Source organism: Hesperophylax consimilis, chromosome 7 (genome assembly GCF_061612785.1).
Source record: "Hesperophylax consimilis isolate HC1 chromosome 7, BYU_Hcon_1.0, whole genome shotgun sequence".
Taxonomy (NCBI): domain Eukaryota; kingdom Metazoa; phylum Arthropoda; class Insecta; order Trichoptera; family Limnephilidae; genus Hesperophylax; species Hesperophylax consimilis.
Window position 1 is genome coordinate 40,990,825 of NC_142842.1, and position 22,604 is coordinate 41,013,428.

General features: G+C 36.6%; 3 protein-coding genes across 3 annotated transcripts in view; all 3 read right to left on the minus strand.

Moving 5' to 3' along the window:
* Nucleotides 1–213: 213 nt before the first annotated feature.
* LOC149422780 (uncharacterized) lies at nt 214–11,172 on the minus strand. The gene is made up of 5 exons (XM_089633501.1): nt 10,645–11,172; nt 9,215–9,358; nt 6,969–7,185; nt 6,324–6,528; nt 214–5,692 (listed from the first exon to the last, which is right to left on the minus strand). Exons 1-5 carry the CDS (start codon nt 11,141–11,143, stop codon nt 5,402–5,404), a joined length of 1,356 nt encoding a protein of 451 aa, XP_089489627.1. The 5' UTR covers nt 11,144–11,172; the 3' UTR covers nt 214–5,401.
* Nucleotides 11,172–11,869, minus strand: LOC149422781 (protein cornichon homolog 4-like). The gene has a single exon (XM_089633506.1). It carries the CDS (start codon nt 11,647–11,649, stop codon nt 11,179–11,181), a length of 471 nt encoding a protein of 156 aa, XP_089489632.1. The 5' UTR covers nt 11,650–11,869; the 3' UTR covers nt 11,172–11,178.
* A 3,072-nt stretch (nt 11,870–14,941) lies between these two features.
* LOC149422782 (breast cancer anti-estrogen resistance protein 1-like) overlaps nt 14,942–22,604 on the minus strand; it is a 166,693-nt gene continuing 159,030 nt past the window's right edge. The window contains exons 4-7 of the mRNA XM_089633507.1: nt 19,801–20,276; nt 18,990–19,210; nt 18,391–18,543; nt 14,942–18,224 (exon numbers count right to left, since the gene is read on the minus strand). Coding sequence (XP_089489633.1) covers nt 17,374–18,224; nt 18,391–18,543; nt 18,990–19,210; nt 19,801–20,276 — 1,701 coding nt within the window. The 3' untranslated portion in view covers nt 14,942–17,373. The remainder of the gene's footprint in view (nt 18,225–18,390; nt 18,544–18,989; nt 19,211–19,800; nt 20,277–22,604) is intronic.

Below are 22,604 nucleotides of genomic sequence, written 5' to 3' on the forward strand. Positions count from 1 at the left end.
AGTGTCCCCCGAGGCCATAATAACTAATATCGCAAAGACCAGGGGTAAGTCAGAATCCCTTTTCATTTCTAACCGTTAACCACAACTCCTAAATAGTTTTATCAAATATTGATTACAGTCTGCAATAAAACCACAAACTGATTTGCATACAATGTACTTATAATAAAATTCATACAGCAACGAACTGTGATAACTATCAAAATAGGCAAGCAATAATGAATTCACTTAATTTATTATACAATAAAAAGGATGTAGACAATCTGAATCTGATCAATAAATCTGGAGATTAACGCTAGAAGTGCTCATGTCAAATTTGTAAATCTCTCTGGAATGAATATAATGTCAAAAAAGTATGTTGACTTCTACATCACACGGGTCACAATTTCATCTTTCTAGACCACCTGGCAGGTATTCATAGCATTCGAATAAGGGAATTTTTAGAGCACTTTCTGGTACCTAAATTTAATTAACAAAAACTGACAGGCACTTCTAGTAATTAACCCCCAGAAATGTAAATCAAAGTAATAAATTGAAAAGCATTATTTAATGCAATAACTACGCAGGAAGCAAGCATTGTGCTGCAAGACGTTCTGTTACAGAATGTTTTTCTAACCAACAATCAAATGGTGTTTTAAAAAGCAACAAATTGTTGAAGTTTTACAGTTAATTAGCAGGCAGCCAGCATTATAACTCCGCAAAGTAAAAAAAAAAAACAGTACATGGTATCATATTTTTGATGATTAGCCTTGACTTACGTTTGACCGAATTTAGCTACCTATTTTATAGGCTGTAACTTGGCATACACACAAAGCTGGAGGGAGTGAGTAGCCTGAATAAAACTGGCCTTTAGTTTAATTAATTGTCTGGCAAGATGAAACTGGTCTTTAGTTTAATTAATTGCCTGGCAAGATATAACTGGTATTTAGTTTAATTAATTGCCTGGCAAGATGAAACTGGTTTTTAGTTTAATTAATTGCCTTGAAAGATGAAACTGGTCTTTAGTTTAATTAATTGCCTGGCAAGATATAACTGGTCTTTAGTTTCATTAATTGCCTAGCAATATTGCAATGTGTAGTGTATTACACATTAACATTAACTGCGAAACATGAAATTGCAGGCTGTTTATTAAAAATTCATCATCATTTTTGCAGTTTATTTCGTGATTCACATCAGAAGTATAAAGTTAGCAGCGCACCAGCTAAGGCTACAGAACAAGCTGGTACCTTGAGGTGAGCCTTATACATAACTACACAAAATTTAATTGATTAAATCAAAGGCTCTCTAAAAAAAGCACACTAGGGAAAAATAATAATCTCACATTATTTTGATTTACACATAGGTACTATCAGAGAAATGAATTTGAATAAATAATTACTAATTTATTGTACCTTCTACCACTGAATTGATTAGACAATCTATGCAACTAGTATTGTGTTACAGAAACTATGCCTATGAATAAATTATTATGTATTTAGTTAAAAGGTACATAATATATTCTATAGAAATCATAATTTATGTTAGAAAATAACATTATATAAATTGTATGCTGTTAAAGATTCAACTTGGATTTGAATAGTAACAATACATAATGTATATTACATATTTATGAATTTGGTACAAAACTTACAATTTAAATGTTGTTTTACATAAAAGTTAGGATTCTTAAAATTTCAGTCAAAGAGAGATTCGAGAAATGCATTATTTACTTTGAGGACACATTGGTTCTTCTCAGCGTATAACTAATTGAGAATTCAGATGATTTTATTATGTACTTTGACTTTAGAAAAGCACTTCAGCATTGGTAGAATGCTCTTCGTTTCAGAACAGACAAACCTGTTCCCAAAGAAACTAACTGTTGCAATGCTTGGCTTCGAGAATATGCAATGGGTGTTTTTAATATGATTTAAGCATCATTGTGGAGGGGTACTAGTAATGGGAAAACGCAGTCACTACGCAACCAATAATTCAAGCAACAACCAAGACAATAGGTACCACTAGGGATCCATCGTCTCGGGAAAATCCTTTCGATATGTGAGACATACAGCGCAGCATTACAGTTCACATTGACAAAAGAATAACCAAAAGTAGTGATGGCAAAATTCCTGGGAATTTATTTTTGGAGAATATTCGCAAACTGCGGGAATTATCGTCTAAATGGTGAAATCCCCAGATTAACCAATTCGGTTGTCTCCTACAACAAAATTTCATGTTATTTACAAATGTATCGTATTAATTAGAGCACGCTGAGGACAGAACTTTTAGAATGTTTGTAAAATACTGAATAGTACCGAAGATATAAGCAATCAAAATGTCGATATTTGGAGGCAGCTGAAAAGCTTGTGACGTGCACAGCTATACTGTAGCAATACTTGAATTATGAATTTATTTTTTTGGGGAAATCAACAGTTTACAATGTGGTTGGTTTATACGTTCGCAATTTACTTAACTGAGAATTATGCTGAATTGTGTCTCGTATGACGTTACGAGACACAATTACACACATTTTACCATGGTTCACTTTGAAAGCTCATGTCATTTTTGGAATATCGTTATTTTCATAAATAATTAGGAGACAACCTCATTTAGAAATACTTTCTCATAAAATTTTTTTTTTTTTTTTGGGAATTTATATTAGGTTGGGAAATATTCCCGGATTCACATCACTAGTGACAGCGTTGATAAAATAATTGAAACATTAACATTACTTAGCTATACAGGTTCATAATATCAATCCATTCTTCCATCATTGATACAATAAATAATTAAAAATTACATAATATTATATTGATCAAAAGTGAATTCTCATTTTGTGAATATGTAGATACAACTATAACATGTTTCAACAGCTAATCGTGTCTTTGAACAGTCTTCTCTTAAATTAAATGCTAGTAGGGATTGCAATATCGGTGTAATAGGTAGTTTACCAAATAAATAATTAAGTTAAAATTTAAAAAATTTTACATAAAAATAAACAAGTAAGTTAGTAAACATGTTATGGAATTGTCCCAGATCAAATACAGACAGAAAATTTGTTCAGGCAATTGTGTTACTCAATTAGTTATTGAGATATTAGTCCTGCTAACTTTCACTAAATCATTTATAATTTGAAATTACCAACTTTTGGCAGTAACACCAAAATAAATATTTCTACTTTCCATGAATGAAATGTATGATATTTGGCACATTATTTCAAATGAATAAAAAAAACGTTTTATGCAATACAAACAGGATTTGAAACCAGATATTTCTGTGGTCTAATATCAAAATATTAAGTGCAAAAGAGACATTTCTCTGGACAACAACAGTTTGCTTAACCTTTTAGGTGAAAATAATAAGTTTCACTGGATTTTCACCGTCTGCGAATACAAGAGTTATCATAGTTACATCAAATGAAAGATGATGAAATATGTATGTACAAATTATATTATTAACTAGCCAAAGGTCAGCCACAAGTTTGTATATTTCTACAGAATACAATAAATCCAGTTCCGTAAAGAACAAGATGACCTCAATATAATATTATCGTGTTTGGGATTGAGTATGGTAGTTTTCTACCAAGTGCAAATATGTATATATAACAATTATCATAAAATTACTCATTGATTTACAAAAAGTAATCTCAAAGAGGATCTTTGAGATTCAAAATCCTTCAGACTTTCTCACACCGCTCCAAAAGGTCATCATATCAATACATATTATTATTCTAAAGCAAAGTACTTTTGCTTATTAAATTATTAATCTTAGGACAATGTTATAAACTAAAGTTCGGCCAAACTTTTAACAACTTTCAAAAGTTCAAGAAAAGAGACTAAACACATGAATACATACATGTAATATGTTATACCTACAAGCTGGATGTCTGAAAAATAATATGAAATTATTCAGATCGTTCAAAAAGCAACCAGAATAGTTTTTTTTTAATTTGATCTTCTGGAGTCCTTCTATAATTGCCATGCCCTCTATATATGAGGAACATTTTTTAAGTAAGTACCGTTTTGATTTCACCTTTAATCACTTGAAGGTAAAAATCACACATCACCCGAAGAGGGGTCACTAGGGTGCCCCGTATATTGCGGAGCAATTGTATCTCTTAAATTCCTTTTGCCCTTTCCAGTGCCACTCAGATATTAGTTACTATTTTTTTATACCTATCATTTTAACCGGACATCACCCATCTTTGCTCAGCAGTCTCCTTGAGTAATGCAATACTGTAAAAAAGTTACATAACTCAAATATGTATTATTGTGGCCCTTTCTATGACAGAAGCTGGTCGTACGATTCGGCCTCGATATAGATAAAAATTACATATTATGATGAAAATAAATAAAAAGACGTACATGTAAAAATAAAACTGTTTGAAAAATTGCTTCGTGCTTTCTTCATGCTTTTTAATATCAAAATGCTACTTACTTAAAATATGGTATTTTGATTCCTGCAACATCATTGTCCTAAAATCTGGCTTTCAACTACCAAACTTAACTGCTAATGCTTTCTAATACAACCTTTCTAATCCCCTCTTACTTCCATCAGTCTCAACATTCCCCATCAGATGGGGATGCAATAATTCCAATAGTTCCAGGCATTTGGAAGTAATGCGTGGTATCACAAATAAAAGAGCTGCATGACCATCAGTGGTCAATAAAGCAATATTTATATAAAAACTACATAGACATCCAAATTGATAAACTTGCCCTAAGATAAAATCTGGGTATCATTATGACGAGCTTGATGAAAAGCACATCAGGAGTGATAGAGTTATTTGAATAAAATACAACATCAGTCGTAAGGTGACCGCCCAAGAGCGCATATTGAAATAACTAGACCCTGCACAGAAAAGTAAAGTTCGCTAAATAAAACAACATTTTGCTGCACAACACATTGTCGGGCTTTTCTCCGCAGATCTGTAGGTACATATTTAACCGGACCGCCTGGCACTAAAAATGAGTGATGTGGGTAAATTATAACACATTTGTAAAATTGCCTACAAACAAAATAAAAGATAATCAATTTTGGAAACAAGCCCAAACTTTTGTTTACCCAATTTGGGATTTGTAGTTAAGTTTTTTAAGCAGTCAAATATTTGTGCGCCATTCTAAAAAAACAATTAGCAAGTAGATTTTATTTCCGAGGACTAAATAGTGATTATTACAATGCGAGTTGCCTGTATACTGTCAGATTCATTTATTAACAAATCACGGAAAGGGAGACAGTCACGGAGCCTCCCCGCTTCGGGCAACTTTGTTTGTTCCCCTTTCTTTCATTGGCAGGTTTATCAATTTGAATGTCTATGAAAAACTAGCTAAAAAAAAATGAACATATTGTTACGAAGATTTGACCGAACATTCATTAACCGATAATATTATTAATCTAGTTGTTACTTAGGTTAGTCACTTTGGTTTGTTTACAGCAATTTCCCCCAGGAGAAGACCACCATGATGGTGGAGTAGGAGTGGAACAAGGCGTCCTGTCCCGGCTTGGCCCGGCGGCGTGTGGGCAGACTGAGCGCGGGCAGGGGGGGCGACAGGGAGGGGTAGCAGTCCAGGCCCACCTCCTGCTGGCCATAGCAGCCGGTGAGAGAGGTGGCGGGGAAGTACTTGCTGAAGAGCTGGTGCTCCTGCTGGTCCAGGTCGGTGCGCCCCACGCAGCTCAGCTTCAAGGCGGCGCTCGACTCCCGGCGGGGAAACTCTGACAGCTAGAATTAACGTTTTAAAGATGAGTGGTTGCTACTAAAGTATCACTAGCTTGAAATATGTACGCAGTAAAAAACATCAGGAAACTTTTATTTTAAAATGAAAAAAGACTTATAAAAGTTAATTTTGGAAATAATATGCAGGAAGGTGTGTATGTGCAGGTAAATCATTTTAAAGAGGCCCTCGCTTGTGTAGTGGTGTACTGGATGGATAAAAAACATAATTTAATAATATGTACATGAATTTATTTTTGTTAGGAAGCTGAAGAATGAAACAAAAAAAAACGTAAAAGAACAATTACATTTAGAGTCTAAATTTAAACGGAATTGGTAAACATCGCTGTGGACTCAGTATCTTTGGTAATTTGCAGGGTAAGAGGGGAATGCGTACGCGTGTTCCAAACTACTTTGCAAAACTTTTGTTTAAACTATCGGTTTGCACAAATACATACATTTTAATGTACATATTTATGCACACCGAGAACGGTTCAAATTGGTTTGAAATAGTTTGGAACATCCACCTGCAGTCCCTTCTTCCCCACAGTAGTCCTAAGACGCAGTACCGACACCACCACACAAGTAAGAATATCTTTTAAATGATTCTACTTTACATGCCTACAAAAAATTATGTTACCTGTCTCATTTTGGATTCTATGTCGTGATCCTCCAGGAACACAGCGGAGTAGCAGTGGAAGTCCACCTCCTCCTCAGTGTCCTTGTCCACAGAGAAGATGAGCACGCTGAAGGGCTCGCCGTCACGCTTGGCCGTCAGGTTGAAGTTCTTGTGGTAGGACGTGTTCACCCGGCACCCGCCCACAGCCACCGGAACGCCAGGCTGGCTGCAATCATCATTCAATTATTAAAACAAAATCACTATGTTGGCACTTCAAAAATTTAAATGAGGATAAAGAGACTTCAAAATAAAGAAGTAAAATTAAAAACGAACTATATATTATGTGGATTGATTTACACTTACGCAGACCTTCATTACAAACCATAATTACTACCGAATGGTATAACTATGTATATAATAACTAACCCATTAAGCTTCCTTAGAGATGTTATTAAATAATATGTATCATTGCAAATGAAGACACAAACAATATTATGTCATCTCGCTTCTCATTCGGCAGTTTCATGGGTATTTTAAAGCTCCTCATGTTCATGATAAAAATAACACAGCGAAAAAATTTGTATGACAGAAAAAATTGTGCTAATTTCTCGATCCTAAAACTCACAATTCGAGAGTTAAGTCAAACTAAAATAAAAATGTAATTACCTGTGCCTTATAGTCTGGATGACTGGAAACAGGTTGGTTTCCAAGTGCTCGTACTGGTTTCCAACAAACACCAGGATGCACTTGATAATCTCCGTTTCCATTATTTTGGAGATTTTCCTAATCAATGGTATTTCCGCCTCGCATTCCAGCTTGCTGACCACGGAATGAACGTGGACTCCGGAAATCTTGGGCAAGATGACACCGCATGTGCAGGAACCTGGAAACAAAATCAACATTTTAAATGTTCAGCTTTGGATATGCAATATGCATTTCAAGTAAGAATTGAGTTTATTTATCTCTCTTGTTGGAAAATAACATCCAATCCAAGAAATTGAGGAGCTGAATCCAATAACAACTTATGATGAAAATTGTGGTTTTGAGTTGTTTTTTTTTTCATTCAAAGTTTTTTGAAATGCGTAAAGGTACGATTCTGAGGTTGGCACCAGAGTGCAAATGCAGCGGCAGACCGCAGACTAAGTACTAAATGTTACAATAATAATTATTATTATTATTCCTTATCCAGAATATTTCTTGGTGAGGTAGCATCTCTGTTTCTATCCAATTTCGGCTTCTCTTCTCCTCTTAACTTTATTCAAATTTCGCGCCATTTGCCAAGCGATTTTGTCCCTCTGTGAAATCCACCACTGCCGCCAACAGCCAGGAGTGTATGCATGCAATGATGCGACACCGCTTTTAATTGACATCAAGTTTCTATCACAAATGGTTCTTTAAGGGGGACGGCAGCAACAGACTTATCCTCAACCTAAAAGGTCTTAATCACTTATTTATCGGTAAGAAAAATTTTCTTAATATCGCATCAGAAAGTTTCCGAATTTGAACAAATACGTCAGCCATTCGACACAACTAGCGAAGCATCTGGGTGCAATGTAACTGCAAATGCTCTCCATGATGAAACAATCCCCATCCAAACGGGAATTCTCATAAAGGATCCCTTTATAAAAGACATACATATCATGGTGGTTACAGAATGTAATGGTCTTTATGCCACTACACGTCCTCGATGGCTCTCATTTTCTATCGACCAAGGCAGCAGGTGGCTGGGCGCTCAGGTGGACGATACTCCAATTACAGGGAATTCTACCAGGGAACAGCAGGATTGACACAGCAACTTTAAAGAAGTAGTTCCTATACTAAATGCCTTAAAATCTCACAACAGAAGATTGAGAAATTCTACTGTTCTGATACAGTCGGACAACAGAACAGTTCTCGCTTATTTGAGGAACGAAGAAGTGACGAAATTCTCGAGTCTCCTGACTTTTCAGATTTTTCTCTATAAGATAAATACAATATAACCCTGCAAGTTCACTATTTACTAAGTCCGGAAAATGGCCTTGCGGACCACTTGTCCCGAGGAACTTGACTTTCGGAGTGGCACCTTCTGCCTCCTGCAACAGAACAGATATTTCACAAATGGGGCAGAACCATTGTGGACCTGCTCGCCTCTTTGACAGCTCACAAAGACAAAGCCTTGCCTTGTCTAATTCCCCGAGTGCTGGCTCAACAACTCCACAGGAATTTATATGCTAGTAGCTCCGAAATGAACGAAAGTATTTTGGCTACCAGACCTGAAACAGAGAGCCTTCAGCCGTTCTCAGGAGATCAAGTATGTAATGTACGGAGATGCACATCTGGTTGCAAGGATGTTTATCGGGAACTGCCTGTTACATACTTTGGTGCCGGTTACAGAGATATTGATAGATACCACCACAGCCTCTCACCCACCGTAAATACTTCAACTGGAGCTGAAAGTGTGGAAAATTGGGGCTGGGATGATGCATTGCAAGGATGTTCCGATAACGAGAGTTTTTAAGGAGTAGCTGGCAAACTTCAACGCTAGCTTCTTATAAAGCAGTGTGGATTAGTGTGAATTACAGAGATCCAATGGGAGCTCAGTTGGCAAAGTTCCTTGCACATCTCAAAATGAAGGTGATCATAATCTACCTATGTAACATAGTTTTTGTTTCATCACTTTCCATGACTTCATATCACTTTTTAAAGGTGTGTTGATTTGTCATTTTTACCCGAGTTACCCGGTCAATTCAAAAAAATTCATGCGTCTAAGTTAGCATTGCATCCAGCTCCTCAATTAACAGATGGTCGTTAACTACATACAAATCAGGTCTCATCTCAAGTGGGTAACGAGTATCAGTAAATATTGTTAAAGACAGATATTCCCTGTAACAGCTAACAACTATGTATGTTTGTGGTCACATTGTTCAACTCACCTTTACTGGCAATGGCCTCATTGAAGTTGGCCCTGTTCTCACGGTTATCCTTGACAGTGGGCGGGTAGTAGAGGACTCTCTCGCAGGACAGCACTACCAGGGAGGGGCACGGGTATGACAGAGCAGCGTGCACGTAGTCCGTCACTTCGCAACATACATAGTCACATTAGTATTTAATAAAATGTAATAACAAAACCAAACAAATCTTATAAATAGGAGTAGTCTAAGAAAAAGGCTTGGTAAAGTTGCCGAATTCCGCTGCACACTTAAATATGCATTTTATTTTTTAAACTTGGTTTCACCTACATATTTATGTCAAAGGAAGTTGAAAAAATATGCACAAAATAGGTTATTAGGTTCTTAGTTCCGGTTATTTTGATGATTTATGCATATGTGGCGACACGCCACTGATTAAGTCCAGAACATTCCAGCACTCAGACAGTGCAGTGTTTATTTATTCACTTAGACAGTGCAGTGCAGTGTTTATTTAGTCAATCAGACAGTGCAGTGTTTATTTAGTCACTCAGACAGTGCAGTGCAGTGTTTACTAGTGAGTGCAGTGTTTATTTAGTCACTCAGACAGTGCAGTGCAGTGTTTACTAGTGAGTGCAGTGTTTATTTAGTCACTCAGACAGTGCAGTGTTTATTTAGTCACTCAGGCAGTGTACACCGCGGGAACTGCGCCAAGGCCTAGCGACCACTTCGCCGGCCTGTGCCCCAATGCACCCAGGCCCTGCGATATCTTCGCCGGCCTGCGCCCCCCTTGTGCCAACGCCCTGCGATATCTTCGCCGGTCTGCGCTGCGAGCTTTTCGTGCTCGCATCATCGCCATCAAGATCCATTTTAACTTCGGCTCTTTCTTCGCTGGAGCATCAGTAGGAGCCATGGTCTTCAACACCGTAGAGCTACCGACTTCATCGCCGTCATCATGGAGCACGCATTTACATCTCACCGTGATGTGACCTACGTGCATCCCAACGTGATGCACATCAATTACAACGACACAGTCATTCATCGTCAGCAACAACTGTGACTACTCTGGCTACTCTATTGGGGATCAATAAAGACGCTGCAACTCCTACCACGTCTTTCATTTTACTCTGCATACCATCAAACGTATCTTAACAACAAACATCAGATGATACAAATAAGAAACAAACATGGTGGTCATTAGTTGTTTCTTGTAATAATTGAGATGAAGTTTTATTTTTTTTAAATTGCATAGTAAGCGAGCAGTGAAATTCGCCAACTTTACCAAAAGTTTGGCGACATGAAGGAGAGGATTGGGTGATAAGCAAAGGAAGTGTGGGTAATTAATTTAAAAGGGAATATTTATAAAGGCTAATAAAGATTTTAGTCATAAATTCAAAGTTAAAAATTCCACCACAAAGTAACGGTTGCAAAAATATAAATAATATAAAAGTACTCACTTTTGTGTTTGGCTTTACAGTCCCGGTCGCACGGGGAGTCGGGGTATTCGCTGCAGGAGTACTGGAGCTGCAGCGACTTGGAGTTGGCAAAGGCCAAGATCAACAGCGGCTCTGGCTCGGCCCGGAGGTATTCCTTTTCAAACGTCATTCCCTCGTTCCAGTACAAACAGAACACTTGAGATTTAAAACAGTGTTTAGTGATGTTTTTCACTACATCCGCCCATGCCTGGCAGACATAGGACACCAGCTTTAGGTTCTGCCAGGACACCAACTGCCCCAATATCTCCTTCAGAATGACGTAGTTTGACATGGCCAGGTCCATGTTAGCCGCATCCTGCTCGCTCAGGGTGTCTTCCTGTTCATTCAGAGCTTCCTGAGCTCTCCTGGATATTTCACTAGCATTGCTGTTCCATACCTTTTCGTAATGTTTTGGTACATTCATAAGTGGACATAAAAGTTTCTTTTTTCTTAAATATACATTCAAAGAATCGGTTGCCATTTTAAATTATAAAAAAAATAATACTTGAATTGTGTTTACAATTCAGTGATGATCTTATCGTCGTGGTGGCGCTGAATCGGATCCCCCTTAAGCAGGGCGATGATCAGACAGTACAGGTAGATGAAGAAGGAGATAAGATAGTACAGAAGGTAGACGAGCACGTCTCGCATGTGCCGCCACAGTTGGTCCTTGTTATGGATTTCCGTAGGATCATAGACTCCCAGATTTCCTTGGCGAACGCTAAGGTATTCGTACAGCAGGTATATCAGCAGCGGCAGAGAGAGGACGGTGAGCACCCACTGACTGTTTAACAGGAGGAGGACGGAGAGCAAGCCGTGGGCGATCAATTTGGTAGGCACGAAGAAGTTTAACTTGGAACAGCACTCGAGAGGGTTCAAATAATCACACTCCAAGTCGGATAAAGTTATAACGTAATACACCAATATGAACAGCAAAGCGCCGTTGTCTAACAAGGCAAAAGAAAACAGTAAAACTTCTGGTATCATGCTGTAATTGCCTATTATTTCAAAACACCACAGATGGGATACCTGTATATTTGCAAGTTTTCCCTATAAATGTGTATTTCTGCAGGCGAATTAATAAGTTATAGTGTTACAAGAACTGTCTTTAAAAGTTTTACGGAAACAGGAGTAGATTGGGCGCTGATTAAAAGCCATAGCGATGTAAGAATATCCGAAAAGGGGCAAACTCGGCAAACTACGCGAATTGACGCGAACGGCGAATCTGACGTTTTGCGCAGTGTTGCCAACTCGAATTTTAAAGTAGAGCTAGGCGAAACCCAAAAAAGAGCCAAAAAGGAGCTAAAATTTTGAAAGTGACATAAAGCATGGGGGGGGGGGGGGGGTTGTTAGAGAATTTCAGAGAAGAAAAATTCGGGGGCGGACTGCAGAATTTTTGACAAAAAAAACTTACCTTTTGTCCTTGTTGGCTGCTTTTGAACAACTCATAACAAACACTCAACAATACACTTGTTTGTTTTTATAATTTTCAAAACACAATTATTTTTGATAATATCGAAGTCTTCAGGATATTTTTATTGTTTTTTTTTATAATTTTTTTTTGTTAGGCAGCGACTAGTCCTCTAAAAATCTAAGCAGTCATCCGGTTTCCAGTTCCTGTACCATCGCACTGCTAGGACCGGCTTCATCAGGATTTTTTTCATATACAGCCATTGTTCCAATTTTTTTTTGAACTTCTGGGGGAAATTCATAATCCTCGCAACATTTGTTGTGTCACCTGAGGCCCGATCGAATTGTTAAAATCGAATTAACCATGTCATTGCCAAGTCTATTTCTAGTTTATTTTTGACTATATTCTGGCTAAAAACTCGTTCCACTTCTCCGTTTGACCACGGCAGAGCAAGTACCGAAACTGCGAAAGAGCTGATTTCGTGGAAAGGATTTTCATCAGCGGCATCACAATACTTTAGAACCTCAGCCCAAAACTTGACTGTGCTTGATGTGCTTCTCCAGGGTATTAGAGAGATCTTGAACCATTGGACTTCGGCTTTTGCAATGATGTCTGCAGAAATGCCCATTCCGTTCATCAGAGGTGCGATGCTTTCTTTCTGCTGTTTTAAAGTGTTCGAAACTGACAACTGATCTATTTTCCGTGAAACTTCATAATTTTCCGGTAGTCTTTGCTTAAGTTGCTTAATCAGTGAAACAACGAACTGAGTGCACCTGCTTCTGAATTCTCTCTCGTTTTCTTCAGAGAACCTTCCTGTTTCTTTTATTCCTCTCACTTTATTTTCTACCAAGTAACCTAAGTAGGGGTGAGGATCCAAATATTCGTGAAAGTTTTCCGTTTCAAAGATATTGATCTTACATGTAGGGATCAATATTCTTTTTCCCGCCGCGCAGAAAAGTAAAGATCGATAGGTTTACAGTGCAGTTTACTGTGAGAGTTGCGCGGCGGCCTGAAGTGTCGCGGGACTCGGTCGCTCCGAAGTGTGCGTGTAAACGGCGCTATTTTTACTAACTGTTTACTTGTGCAGGAGTTCAGGAAATCTCTTTTTTTGGGAAGTCCTCGTTATTTTGGAATATTATTGCAAATATAAATTTTTTTAAATATTATTTCACGTGAATAAGAGCTGAAAAATCTGAAAAACGAGCTAAGAAGCTAAATGACTTTTTTTGGAGCTGACGACGTCGATTTAGAGCCAGATCTAGCTCTAAAGGAGCTGAATTGGCAACACTGGTTTTGCGTTTGTGCAAAAACTGCATAGACAATTTATTATAGGTAGGTTTTTTACGAACCTTGGGTAGGTACTAGGGAAGTGCGAGCTCGATGAAGAAAATTTAAATTATAGTCTATGGTTACAGGATCACAACAGTACAACAGTAATTCTGGCAATATTTCGATCTCGCAACGTGCGTTTATTTATGGCAACCACCAACTGTCAATGTCAATAATATTGATTGGTTTATTTATGATATTATCACACCAGCACGAGAGTGGTTTATTTATGCCAGCACACAGTGAGTGGTTTATTTATGAGCACACATCATTGTCACGTCAGCTGTCAAAAAGACCGGCGACGTAAATTAAAAATCAACTCAAGTGAGAAAATTGTTTATAAATTCAATGTATTTTGGTCTCACCTTCATACGTAAATAATAATTATTTACCACTATGGCCCGTGGTCTGGAAGTTGTATCGGTGATTTATTCTTTCTTTAGTCAGCGTTACATAATATCTTCAAGTATTGTTCGACACAATTTGCAGAAGTAAACTTCTATTTGCTATTATTTGTGGTGATATTGAGGTGACTTTCATCAAAACCAGCGCTATAAAATATGATTCTATTTATTTTATTTTATTTATTTAACGCCCAGAGGGCTTTTACATGGTTGGTAGTATAATTTTAATTTGACAAATACTTTCAAACATAAAAAATAAGAATAAAATTACATTTGATAAAAGCTATGCAACAAGTCATACAAACACAAGAAACAAAAACAGAAAATTACAGCTATTTGTTGGTTTACATGATGTGTTTAGGAGTATTGTTGAAATAAATGTTTTAAATGATCCACAAAACTTGCCAAGTTGGTATTGAATATGTCAACATCACCCAAGTAATGATTTCCCATGGTGTGAAGTCGTTGTATCGGAGAGTGGGCAATGTAGTTACGCTTATGTGTGCTGCTGTAGAATATTGTATTTTGTCGTGTTGTTACTGTGGGTGTATGTATGTTTATAAGTTGCAGGAGTTCACAACAGTCGAATTTAGAGTTAAGTATTTTGAATAAGAACGTTAAATCGTTTATTTTACGTCTATCTTCTAATGTATGTATTTTTAGAGTATTTAGTAAGAAATTGTATTTTAAGTCTTCGACAGGGATATTTAATTTAAAATTTATAAAACGTAGAATTTTTTTTTGTATTTGCTCAATGTTGTTAATGTGAATTTTATAAGATGGAGACCAAACTACTGAGTTATATTCAATTAGACTTCTTACTAGAGATACGTATAATAGTTTAATGGCTTGCAAAGAATTAAAGTTTTTAGTTGTTCTTAATACGAAGCCTAGTGTTTTCATACCTTTGTTCACAATTTGATGGATATGATTGGTGAAACTTAGTTTTTCATCCAAAATAATTCCAAGATCTCTCATTTCCGTGACTCTTTCTAAAGCTATTATTATAAATTCATTCTGATAATGGATTGATGAGGTTTTCAAGTTATTACTTGGTCGCATTTATATCTTAAAAGCAAACAAGGGTTAAAGTCATTGTAAAAAAAGGCTTTTCAATTTGTAATATGTAGTATATTTTACACTCCTAAATACATTGTAAATATGTAGTATAATATTAGGTATTGTGCTAAAATGGGTTGTATACAAATAGCACAAAACACAGATGATTTAAGCTGAATGACAGTGCTAAACTTACACGGTGTATCATTTCTAATTGATAACATACTCTTCTTGTACTACACTTCCATCATACATAACCTACTTAATTTTTTTTTTAACTAAACCTTTTTAATGCGTAACACACTGCAGAGACTTGCCTCACTTTACGCACATCACAATACCAATGATCATTATTCTCGAATTAATTGCCGATATAACTGTTAAAAATTGTGTAAATTAAATTTGAAAAAGTTCTTATGTACATTTTATATATTATTAAACTCTGTTTTTTTTTATGTAGTCTGTCTCAATGTATGAAGTATTATGTAGATAAATTAACAACTTAACAAATTATTATAAAACGTCTCACTCTACACTATATATATATACAAAACCTACTCCTAAACACTATACAGAACTGGAAACACCAATATTTCAGTGTGAATGTATAATCTTACTGTAAATCCATACGAAACTTTTGCAGGAACTGGTGAGCTCTTTTAATTTATGTACATTTTAAAATAAGGCCGATTATGACATAATATGTAATGGTACCTGATTACGAATCCATCGAATATGTACCACTTTTGGCATAAATGTAATTATTATACAAAAAGCAACTACCTATGTATTTTGTATATTACCTAATCTAGACAACTTTAATAATTTGATAGTTAACACCAACAATATATTAAGCACATTCTCAATCTATACTATAAGTTATAATATGTTTTTACAGACGATACACCGACATAAAGCATAGTGTAAAGCAAGATATGATTCATAAGTAATAGGGCGTACGTACCGCATGGTGACCGGATAACTCATCAAAATGACAATTCAACACACCTATAAAAAGTGCTATAAAGTTATGAAAAGTGATTAAACAAAAACTAGATTAAATTGGTAACATATGTAATGTTTACTATTTAACCTAATTTTTGTTTCTTCACTTTTTATAACTTTATAGCATTTTTTACATGTGTGTTGAATTGTCATTTTGATGAGTTATCATGGAACCGTACGGCATACAACCCTTTCTTCAATTTGTCATAATAATCTGACACTTTGGGAAAAACCCAAAACTTTATACCTATGTAGCTAATTGTTGTACGTCTTTTTCATTTGATCTCCACAGATAATTATTATTGTGTGGAGTTATGCCATCAATAGTTAAAGATCTAATTCTTGATTGCACGCAGTTTGTATAGAATATTATTGCATATCTCCATCGTATTAAGTTTACTTATAACAGTAACCATAATAATATCATATGCATAAATATAACACATTATATTAATCTTATCGATCGACAATAGATACAAGAAACTATTAAGTTTGAAATACTTCCTGAAAGAATGTGTATATTATGTGAACTAAACAGTTCAACAATTTTATTTCCATCACAATGTAAATATGCTGTGTAATACTGCTTAGCTAACTAAATTATAATGGAGAAATAAATGCAAGGAATAGCTGTCCTCTGACAGGTCCTAGCTTTTCTGTAAGATAAGCTAATATTTGTAATATGAACATTACATATCAGGTAACAGACAGCAGTTAGTTACCGCCTGGTGTGATTTAACGTGTAGAAGATTGCTACAACTCCCAGATATAACAAATAAGAGTACCGATAGGGTGGTTGGAAAGTGGTGGTTTGTTAGCACCATGTTATCGGATACATAAAAATATCGGCATTTTATTAGGAATACTGAAGATTACACTATCTAATGTTTTTGCATAGGCAACCTTATATGGATACTATAATATCGGCCCAAATATTTTCAATTTAAAATAAGTCACTTAAATGCATTTAATATTGGTGTTTTATAGTTACTATTATTATTTAATATTTTCGTTGACCTAAATTAGTACTTTGGCATTATTAATTATTATGGGAGAGCTAATTTACCATCTAACACCTACACAAAAGTTTTATTAAAATTGAGCATACATAGTTTTTTTTGCATAAGGACATAATATTAGTATTTCAAATGAAGTAATTTGCATAATATTATCCTTTATCAATATTCTTAAGCTGGTGTATTCAATCGTACAGCGTTATAATGTTTTCCTAGATTTGTGGGCATATTTAAAAACCTTATTCATCATTGCAATATCATCTTTTTATATCTCTCATTTATACAGATTGCAATAATCCACTACATTGCCTTTCGCTGCCAGCAATATTTAAACATGTAACAATTTCACTCGAGGCATAATGTTCATCCATTAATCTCCGAATCAATACATGAAATAGTAAATGTACCCAAATAAAGAGCAAATAATGACAATGACCCAAACAGCGCTGACAGTTTTGCAGAACCTCACCAGCAGGAACAATAAGAGCTACGGTTGACTAGTCGCCTGTATCATACAGTTCCTCAAGTCCCGAGCGGAGTTGCACACGTCCACCACCGAATCTACCATCTCCTGTACGGCAGACACGCTGGGGAAGTTTAGGGCGGCATTCTTCGCTTTGGAAACCGTCATCGCCAAACCATTCGATAGCCCATCCGAACAGGCGAGAACTTTAGACTTAAACTCGGTATTCTCAACATTTTTGTGCACCGTATCACCGATGTAGACGAGTCTATGTGCGTGCAGCACTACAAACTTTCCGTGAGCCAAAAAGGCGGCAGGAGGTTGATTGCGTTCAACCGACTGCAAGAAGGCATCTATAGCGGTCGTCAGATATTCAAAATACGTCATTGTCTGTTTGGCGTAATATAAAATCAATTGTTTATCATTGGGGGCCATATTATTTTCATTCAATTGTACATTTGTCGTTGAATAATCGGCATCCTTTATAACAGTGTCGAAAGACTTTTTAAGTTCGTTCGGCAGAGAATCTTTTATTTCTGCGTGTTTTTTATCTACAGATTCTCTAGATTCTAGTTTAACATAGTCGTATTCTTCGACCCATTCTCCTACGCCGTTGGTTTTGGATTTCTTAAAGAGCAAAGTGGAGTTTCCTTGAATGAAGGATGCAGTCTGCCGAACATCCTCAGTGAGAGCTCGGGCGCAGGCTATCAGCTGGTCCAGAGCATCGGGGCTGGAAGTGTCGTGGTTCTCGTCGTCTGGCCTGCAGAGGAGTTCTATGGACCAATTCAAGGCGTCCAAATTCTCAATAACATTATTTACAAGTCTATCGGCATCTCTCAGTGCCTTAACAAGGGGACGAAGTTTAATGGTCAAACCTAAAACAAATTAAATACAAAATTTAAAATATCATCATTTTAGGTCAAAAGATAAGAGTTAAGTCAAAAGTTTTCCTATACACATTTGTTATTGAAAAGTCCAGCAATAAAAGATAATCGATTGATAAGAAAATGATTGATTAGCGGGTTGATAAATAAGTAATACCTTTATCGTGTGCATTAGCAGCGTTCCCCAGGGTGCCCTCGGTGAACTGTGCAAGGTCATGCAGGGCAGCCCTCAGCCGGGTGGAGCCCAGTCTTACATCCAGCAGCTGATTGCTCATGGCAGCATGAGAACGCCATCCAGGTCGGACAAAACCTGAACAAATAACCACAAAAGTTATACACAATGCTTTGCAAAGATTTGCTTGCTATTTTCAGTGTTAGAAGAATAGAATTCTATATTATAAAGATTGTAATAAAGCGGTAAACAAGTTCCATTACAACTTGACAAATTAATCATTACATACAGTGAAACTCTCTTGCAAGTTATAAAAAATATATGTATATAAATAAATGTAGGATAATCTTATGTACGGTTTCCATATTCCGTAAATTTTTAAATTCAGTTTTCAAGGAACTGCGAAAAACAAAACTTCTCGAGCTTGAAACTTATGATATGTGAATCTTGTGTGCTGGTTTAAACTGTTCTATTCATAAATCCAGCAGCTTACTTGTTTAGATTTACTAATAGTTCTAGAATATTGTCTTTGTGTTTCTTCCAACACATTATGTTAACCATTATAATAAGTAGTTGATCAGCACCTAATAATCTAGAAATGGAGTCTGTGGCCTCCATCTGCAGCCTCTCCAGCATGTGAAGGGCCTCCGCCCATTCCAGGGGCAGCTCCTTGGGCAGCGGGTTGGGAGGCGGCACGTCGTAGGTCTGGCCGGGCCCAGGGCTTTGGTTGCGCAGCGTGTTGGGTGTGTAGTTAGAGCCACGTGACTTAGGGATGTCGTAGTCTGGCATGTTGGCCAGGGAAGACCTGGAAAAAATTAAAGTTTTAAAAACTCCCCTGTTATAAAATTTTATTAATACAATAAAAAAAACATTTTATAATTTCCTCTATGATATTATTATAATGGAAAATAAATTCCCATAATATGTACTATGGTAATTAGTGTCAATTTTATGTAAAATGTCGCTTATTTTTAAAATAATATACAGCAATAATGTTCAGCCCTAATGTACTACAACATGTCTCTGGTACTATAAAATTCTTCAACATGACTTTTTTTCAAACCTAACAAATTATATTTTTAGAGTATTATGCCGTGTTTACACTACCTCCTTCTTTAGCCGATGTTTCGGACAGTATTACAGTGTCCATCATCAGGGCAGATATGTGATGTCCGAAACGTTGGCTAAAGAAGGATGTAGTGTAATGATGCACAACACAGCATAATACCCCAAAAATAAATTACTATAATACTTTTGGCTGCGAAAATCTCAAATCATATCCAACAAATTATTATATTTGTTCATGGTTGTTTTCTATCGTAAACCTTTAAAGGCCCCCTTTATCACTACTAAAGGGTAGATTAAAACCTACATTAACTAGATAAAAATCAATACCTGTTACTAGAAGACATGGAATCCATTGTAAGTGAGCTGGCACTGCTTGAAGGTGTCAACTGCTGTTGGTGAAACAGTGTCAGGCTGGCAGGGGCCCTGGGCACATCGTACCAGTCCCCAGAGCCAGGGTTAGCTGATACACAGCCTGGAGGAGCAGTTCCGTGCCCCTGACCCTGGAACCTCGGCAGCAGGGATCTCGGGGCATCATAAGTGGCAGAAACTGGAATGGATCGTGGCACATCGTATGTTTCCATTCCTCCTTGCATGTGGGGAGGGAGGTGTGACTGGTTGTTGTGGATTGAGTTAATATTGGGGTGGGGGGAGTGAAGGGACAGGTGCGGGGGTGTTTGTGTGCGGGGTGAAGTAAGGTGTGACTGGTGCAGGGATATGTGGGTCTGTGAAGGGGAGGGGGAAGGACAGAGATTCTGCGGTTGCTCGTAGATGTACAAGTCTCCCACTCGATGCGGCAACAGTACCTGAAATAGAAAAAAATATATTTTGAAATAATTACACGCTTTATACGGGCGAAAACAAGGGTCCCATTAGAGAAAATGGATTTAGTTTTTAAACAGCTATATCTTTGACAATAGTACATATATTTTAGTGAATTTTTTTACGTAGTACTCACCACACCCCAACTATAAATTTTTTGTCTCAAATTAAGCTTACTTTTGTAATACGACTCCATAATCTAAAGTTGGGGTCAGTGTTGGGTCATTTAGTGATGTTTTATTTGTAAAAAATGTAGGTATTTTTTGTTACGTTACAATTTCATTTGCTCAAATCATTACAAATTTTTTTTTTCTTTGTTTTTTTTAAAGAAAGACAAACATTCCCGGGTTACGAATAACCTGACAATATTTGAAAATCTCCTACTACCACAACAGTAAGCTGAAAATGTTGCTTGAGTTGTGGTGGAGGACTTAGCCAGCCGAGGAATTGAACACACTACGCCTGAGTGGGACCCAAGCGCGATGTCAACTCGGCCACCGACCGGTCATAACTTCCTCATTTCTAGTGCAATAAGTGGAAGGATGTATTACCCGTTCTACGGGTTTAAATATAGTTTACTTTTGATAAAACATCCTTCCATACGAAAGACAGGGATTTAAAGGTATGGGAAGACTTGGTTCATTTTTTTTAATACATATAGTTGGGACCCTTATAAAGAGATTAGTATAAACGATGAATTTAAAATTATCGGACAGCAGTGCTTTTGGACCGGCGTAAAAGGTAGAACTACCCTTCCCAGACAAAGTGTGATAATAATGTCTGCATAATCAATCCACCAACTGAAGGATAATAGCCCCCTAAAAACAGTAATAAAAGGGTTAGGTAAGAAGAAAAATAATTGCATCTGAAAATACTTTTCTGTTCAAATGCAATTTAACCTTTTTTTCTCGTTTATCAATTAAAAAAGCAACTGCCCGTTTTCCCGTGTAGTGGCCATTCACCGCAGTTTCCATTTGCGCAGTTCTGGGTCAGTACCTACTCGGCAGTCGGCACTACTATCCAAATACTACGAAACGTAGCGTGTGATGTAGCCTCTCGTACCAAACATCCGTAGTACGCCTAGCTCTACCTATACTAGATGCAACTAGATGAGTAGGTGAGTAGCTACTACGGTCGTAGCACGTTCCGGCTCGTGGCCACGAAGTATGAATAAACTCTAGGCCGTTTCGCTATTCCAGGAGTTTTTTTTATTCCACGTTCGTTATATACAAAGCCCCTTTCCATGTTTTGCGACAGTTCAGTGAAGTTTATTTTGCATTCGTTTAATTTCGTTACATTTACACTACTTGCCGAATGTAGAATAAACCATCATTACGTTTTTATAGGCACGTAAATTACCTACATTTGTTTCCAGTTCTTTTGTCCATTTTGTTGTAACTTTGGATTTCCATAAAATCGGACATGCGTAATTTAAGCAATTTTATTATTGAATTTCATAGTTTTATAATTAGTATTATTATAATTAAATTCGTTTAAGATTAACGATTGATTTTATTCATTAATTTCATTCATTTAACATTTATATCCAGCTAACAATAAAAAACACCTATAATATATTAGAACTTCCTTCTTCTTCTGGCGTTAGTAAGATTAGATTGTTAATATTAATTTTAGTTGTAAGTTGCTAAATATGTAAATACTCGTATATATGACGTTAAGATAGTAGTTATAGGCCTTAGTCGTAAGTCACTAGATATAAGTCTCGGAGATAAGTCAGTAGTTCTAGTATTAACTATTTAAGAAATACATTTGTACAGCGCCCTTGAGGTGATTTCTCACGAAAACGGCGCTATATAAATTAGCCAAATATTATTATTATAACAAACCTCATTGTTTTTTTATTTGTGTTCCAGGTCCGGTCAATCTAGTCAAGATGGTAGCCGTGTTTGAGAGTTCCTTTTTATTCCACCAGTTAAAAATAAATAGAATGATCTTACATAAAAAAATAGTATCTAGTCAAATTGTTTCGAAAACAATTGTAGGTAGTTTATAGCACTGATTTACAAGACTTGACGCAGCCCTGACAGTATGGAAATAATGCGTGGCAATTCAGCTACCTAGTACCTACGCAAGTCTTGGGTTTAAATGATGTTATTACAAAACCCTTCATCAAAGTCTGAAACTAGGCACTCGGAAAGATATTAGCAAAATTAATCCTAAACTGTTGTCAGCTTTTAAGGGCGTACTTACCGCCTACTTATCTGGGGGCAGTTCTTACCCTTCGATAAGCCGGATCGACTGGTGCGGCGTCGGACACGGAGCATACATATACGGGTATATATTATATTCAA

Bases quoted from the DNA above. Each gene is read 5' to 3' on its own strand.
- LOC149422780 (XM_089633501.1), bottom strand. From the start codon at position 11,143: ATGGCAACCGATTCTTTGAATGTATATTTAAGAAAAAAGAAACTTTTA. The intron at 7,186-9,214 runs GTGAGTTGAACA...TTTTGTTTCCAG, and splicing joins TGAGGCCATTGCCAGTAAAG to GTTCCTGCACATGCGGTGTC. The intron at 5,693-6,323 runs GTAACATAATTT...CGTTAATTCTAG, and splicing joins TAGAATCCAAAATGAGACAG to CTGTCAGAGTTTCCCCGCCG.
- LOC149422781 (XM_089633506.1), bottom strand. From the start codon at position 11,649: ATGATACCAGAAGTTTTACTGTTTTCTTTTGCCTTGTTAGACAACGGC.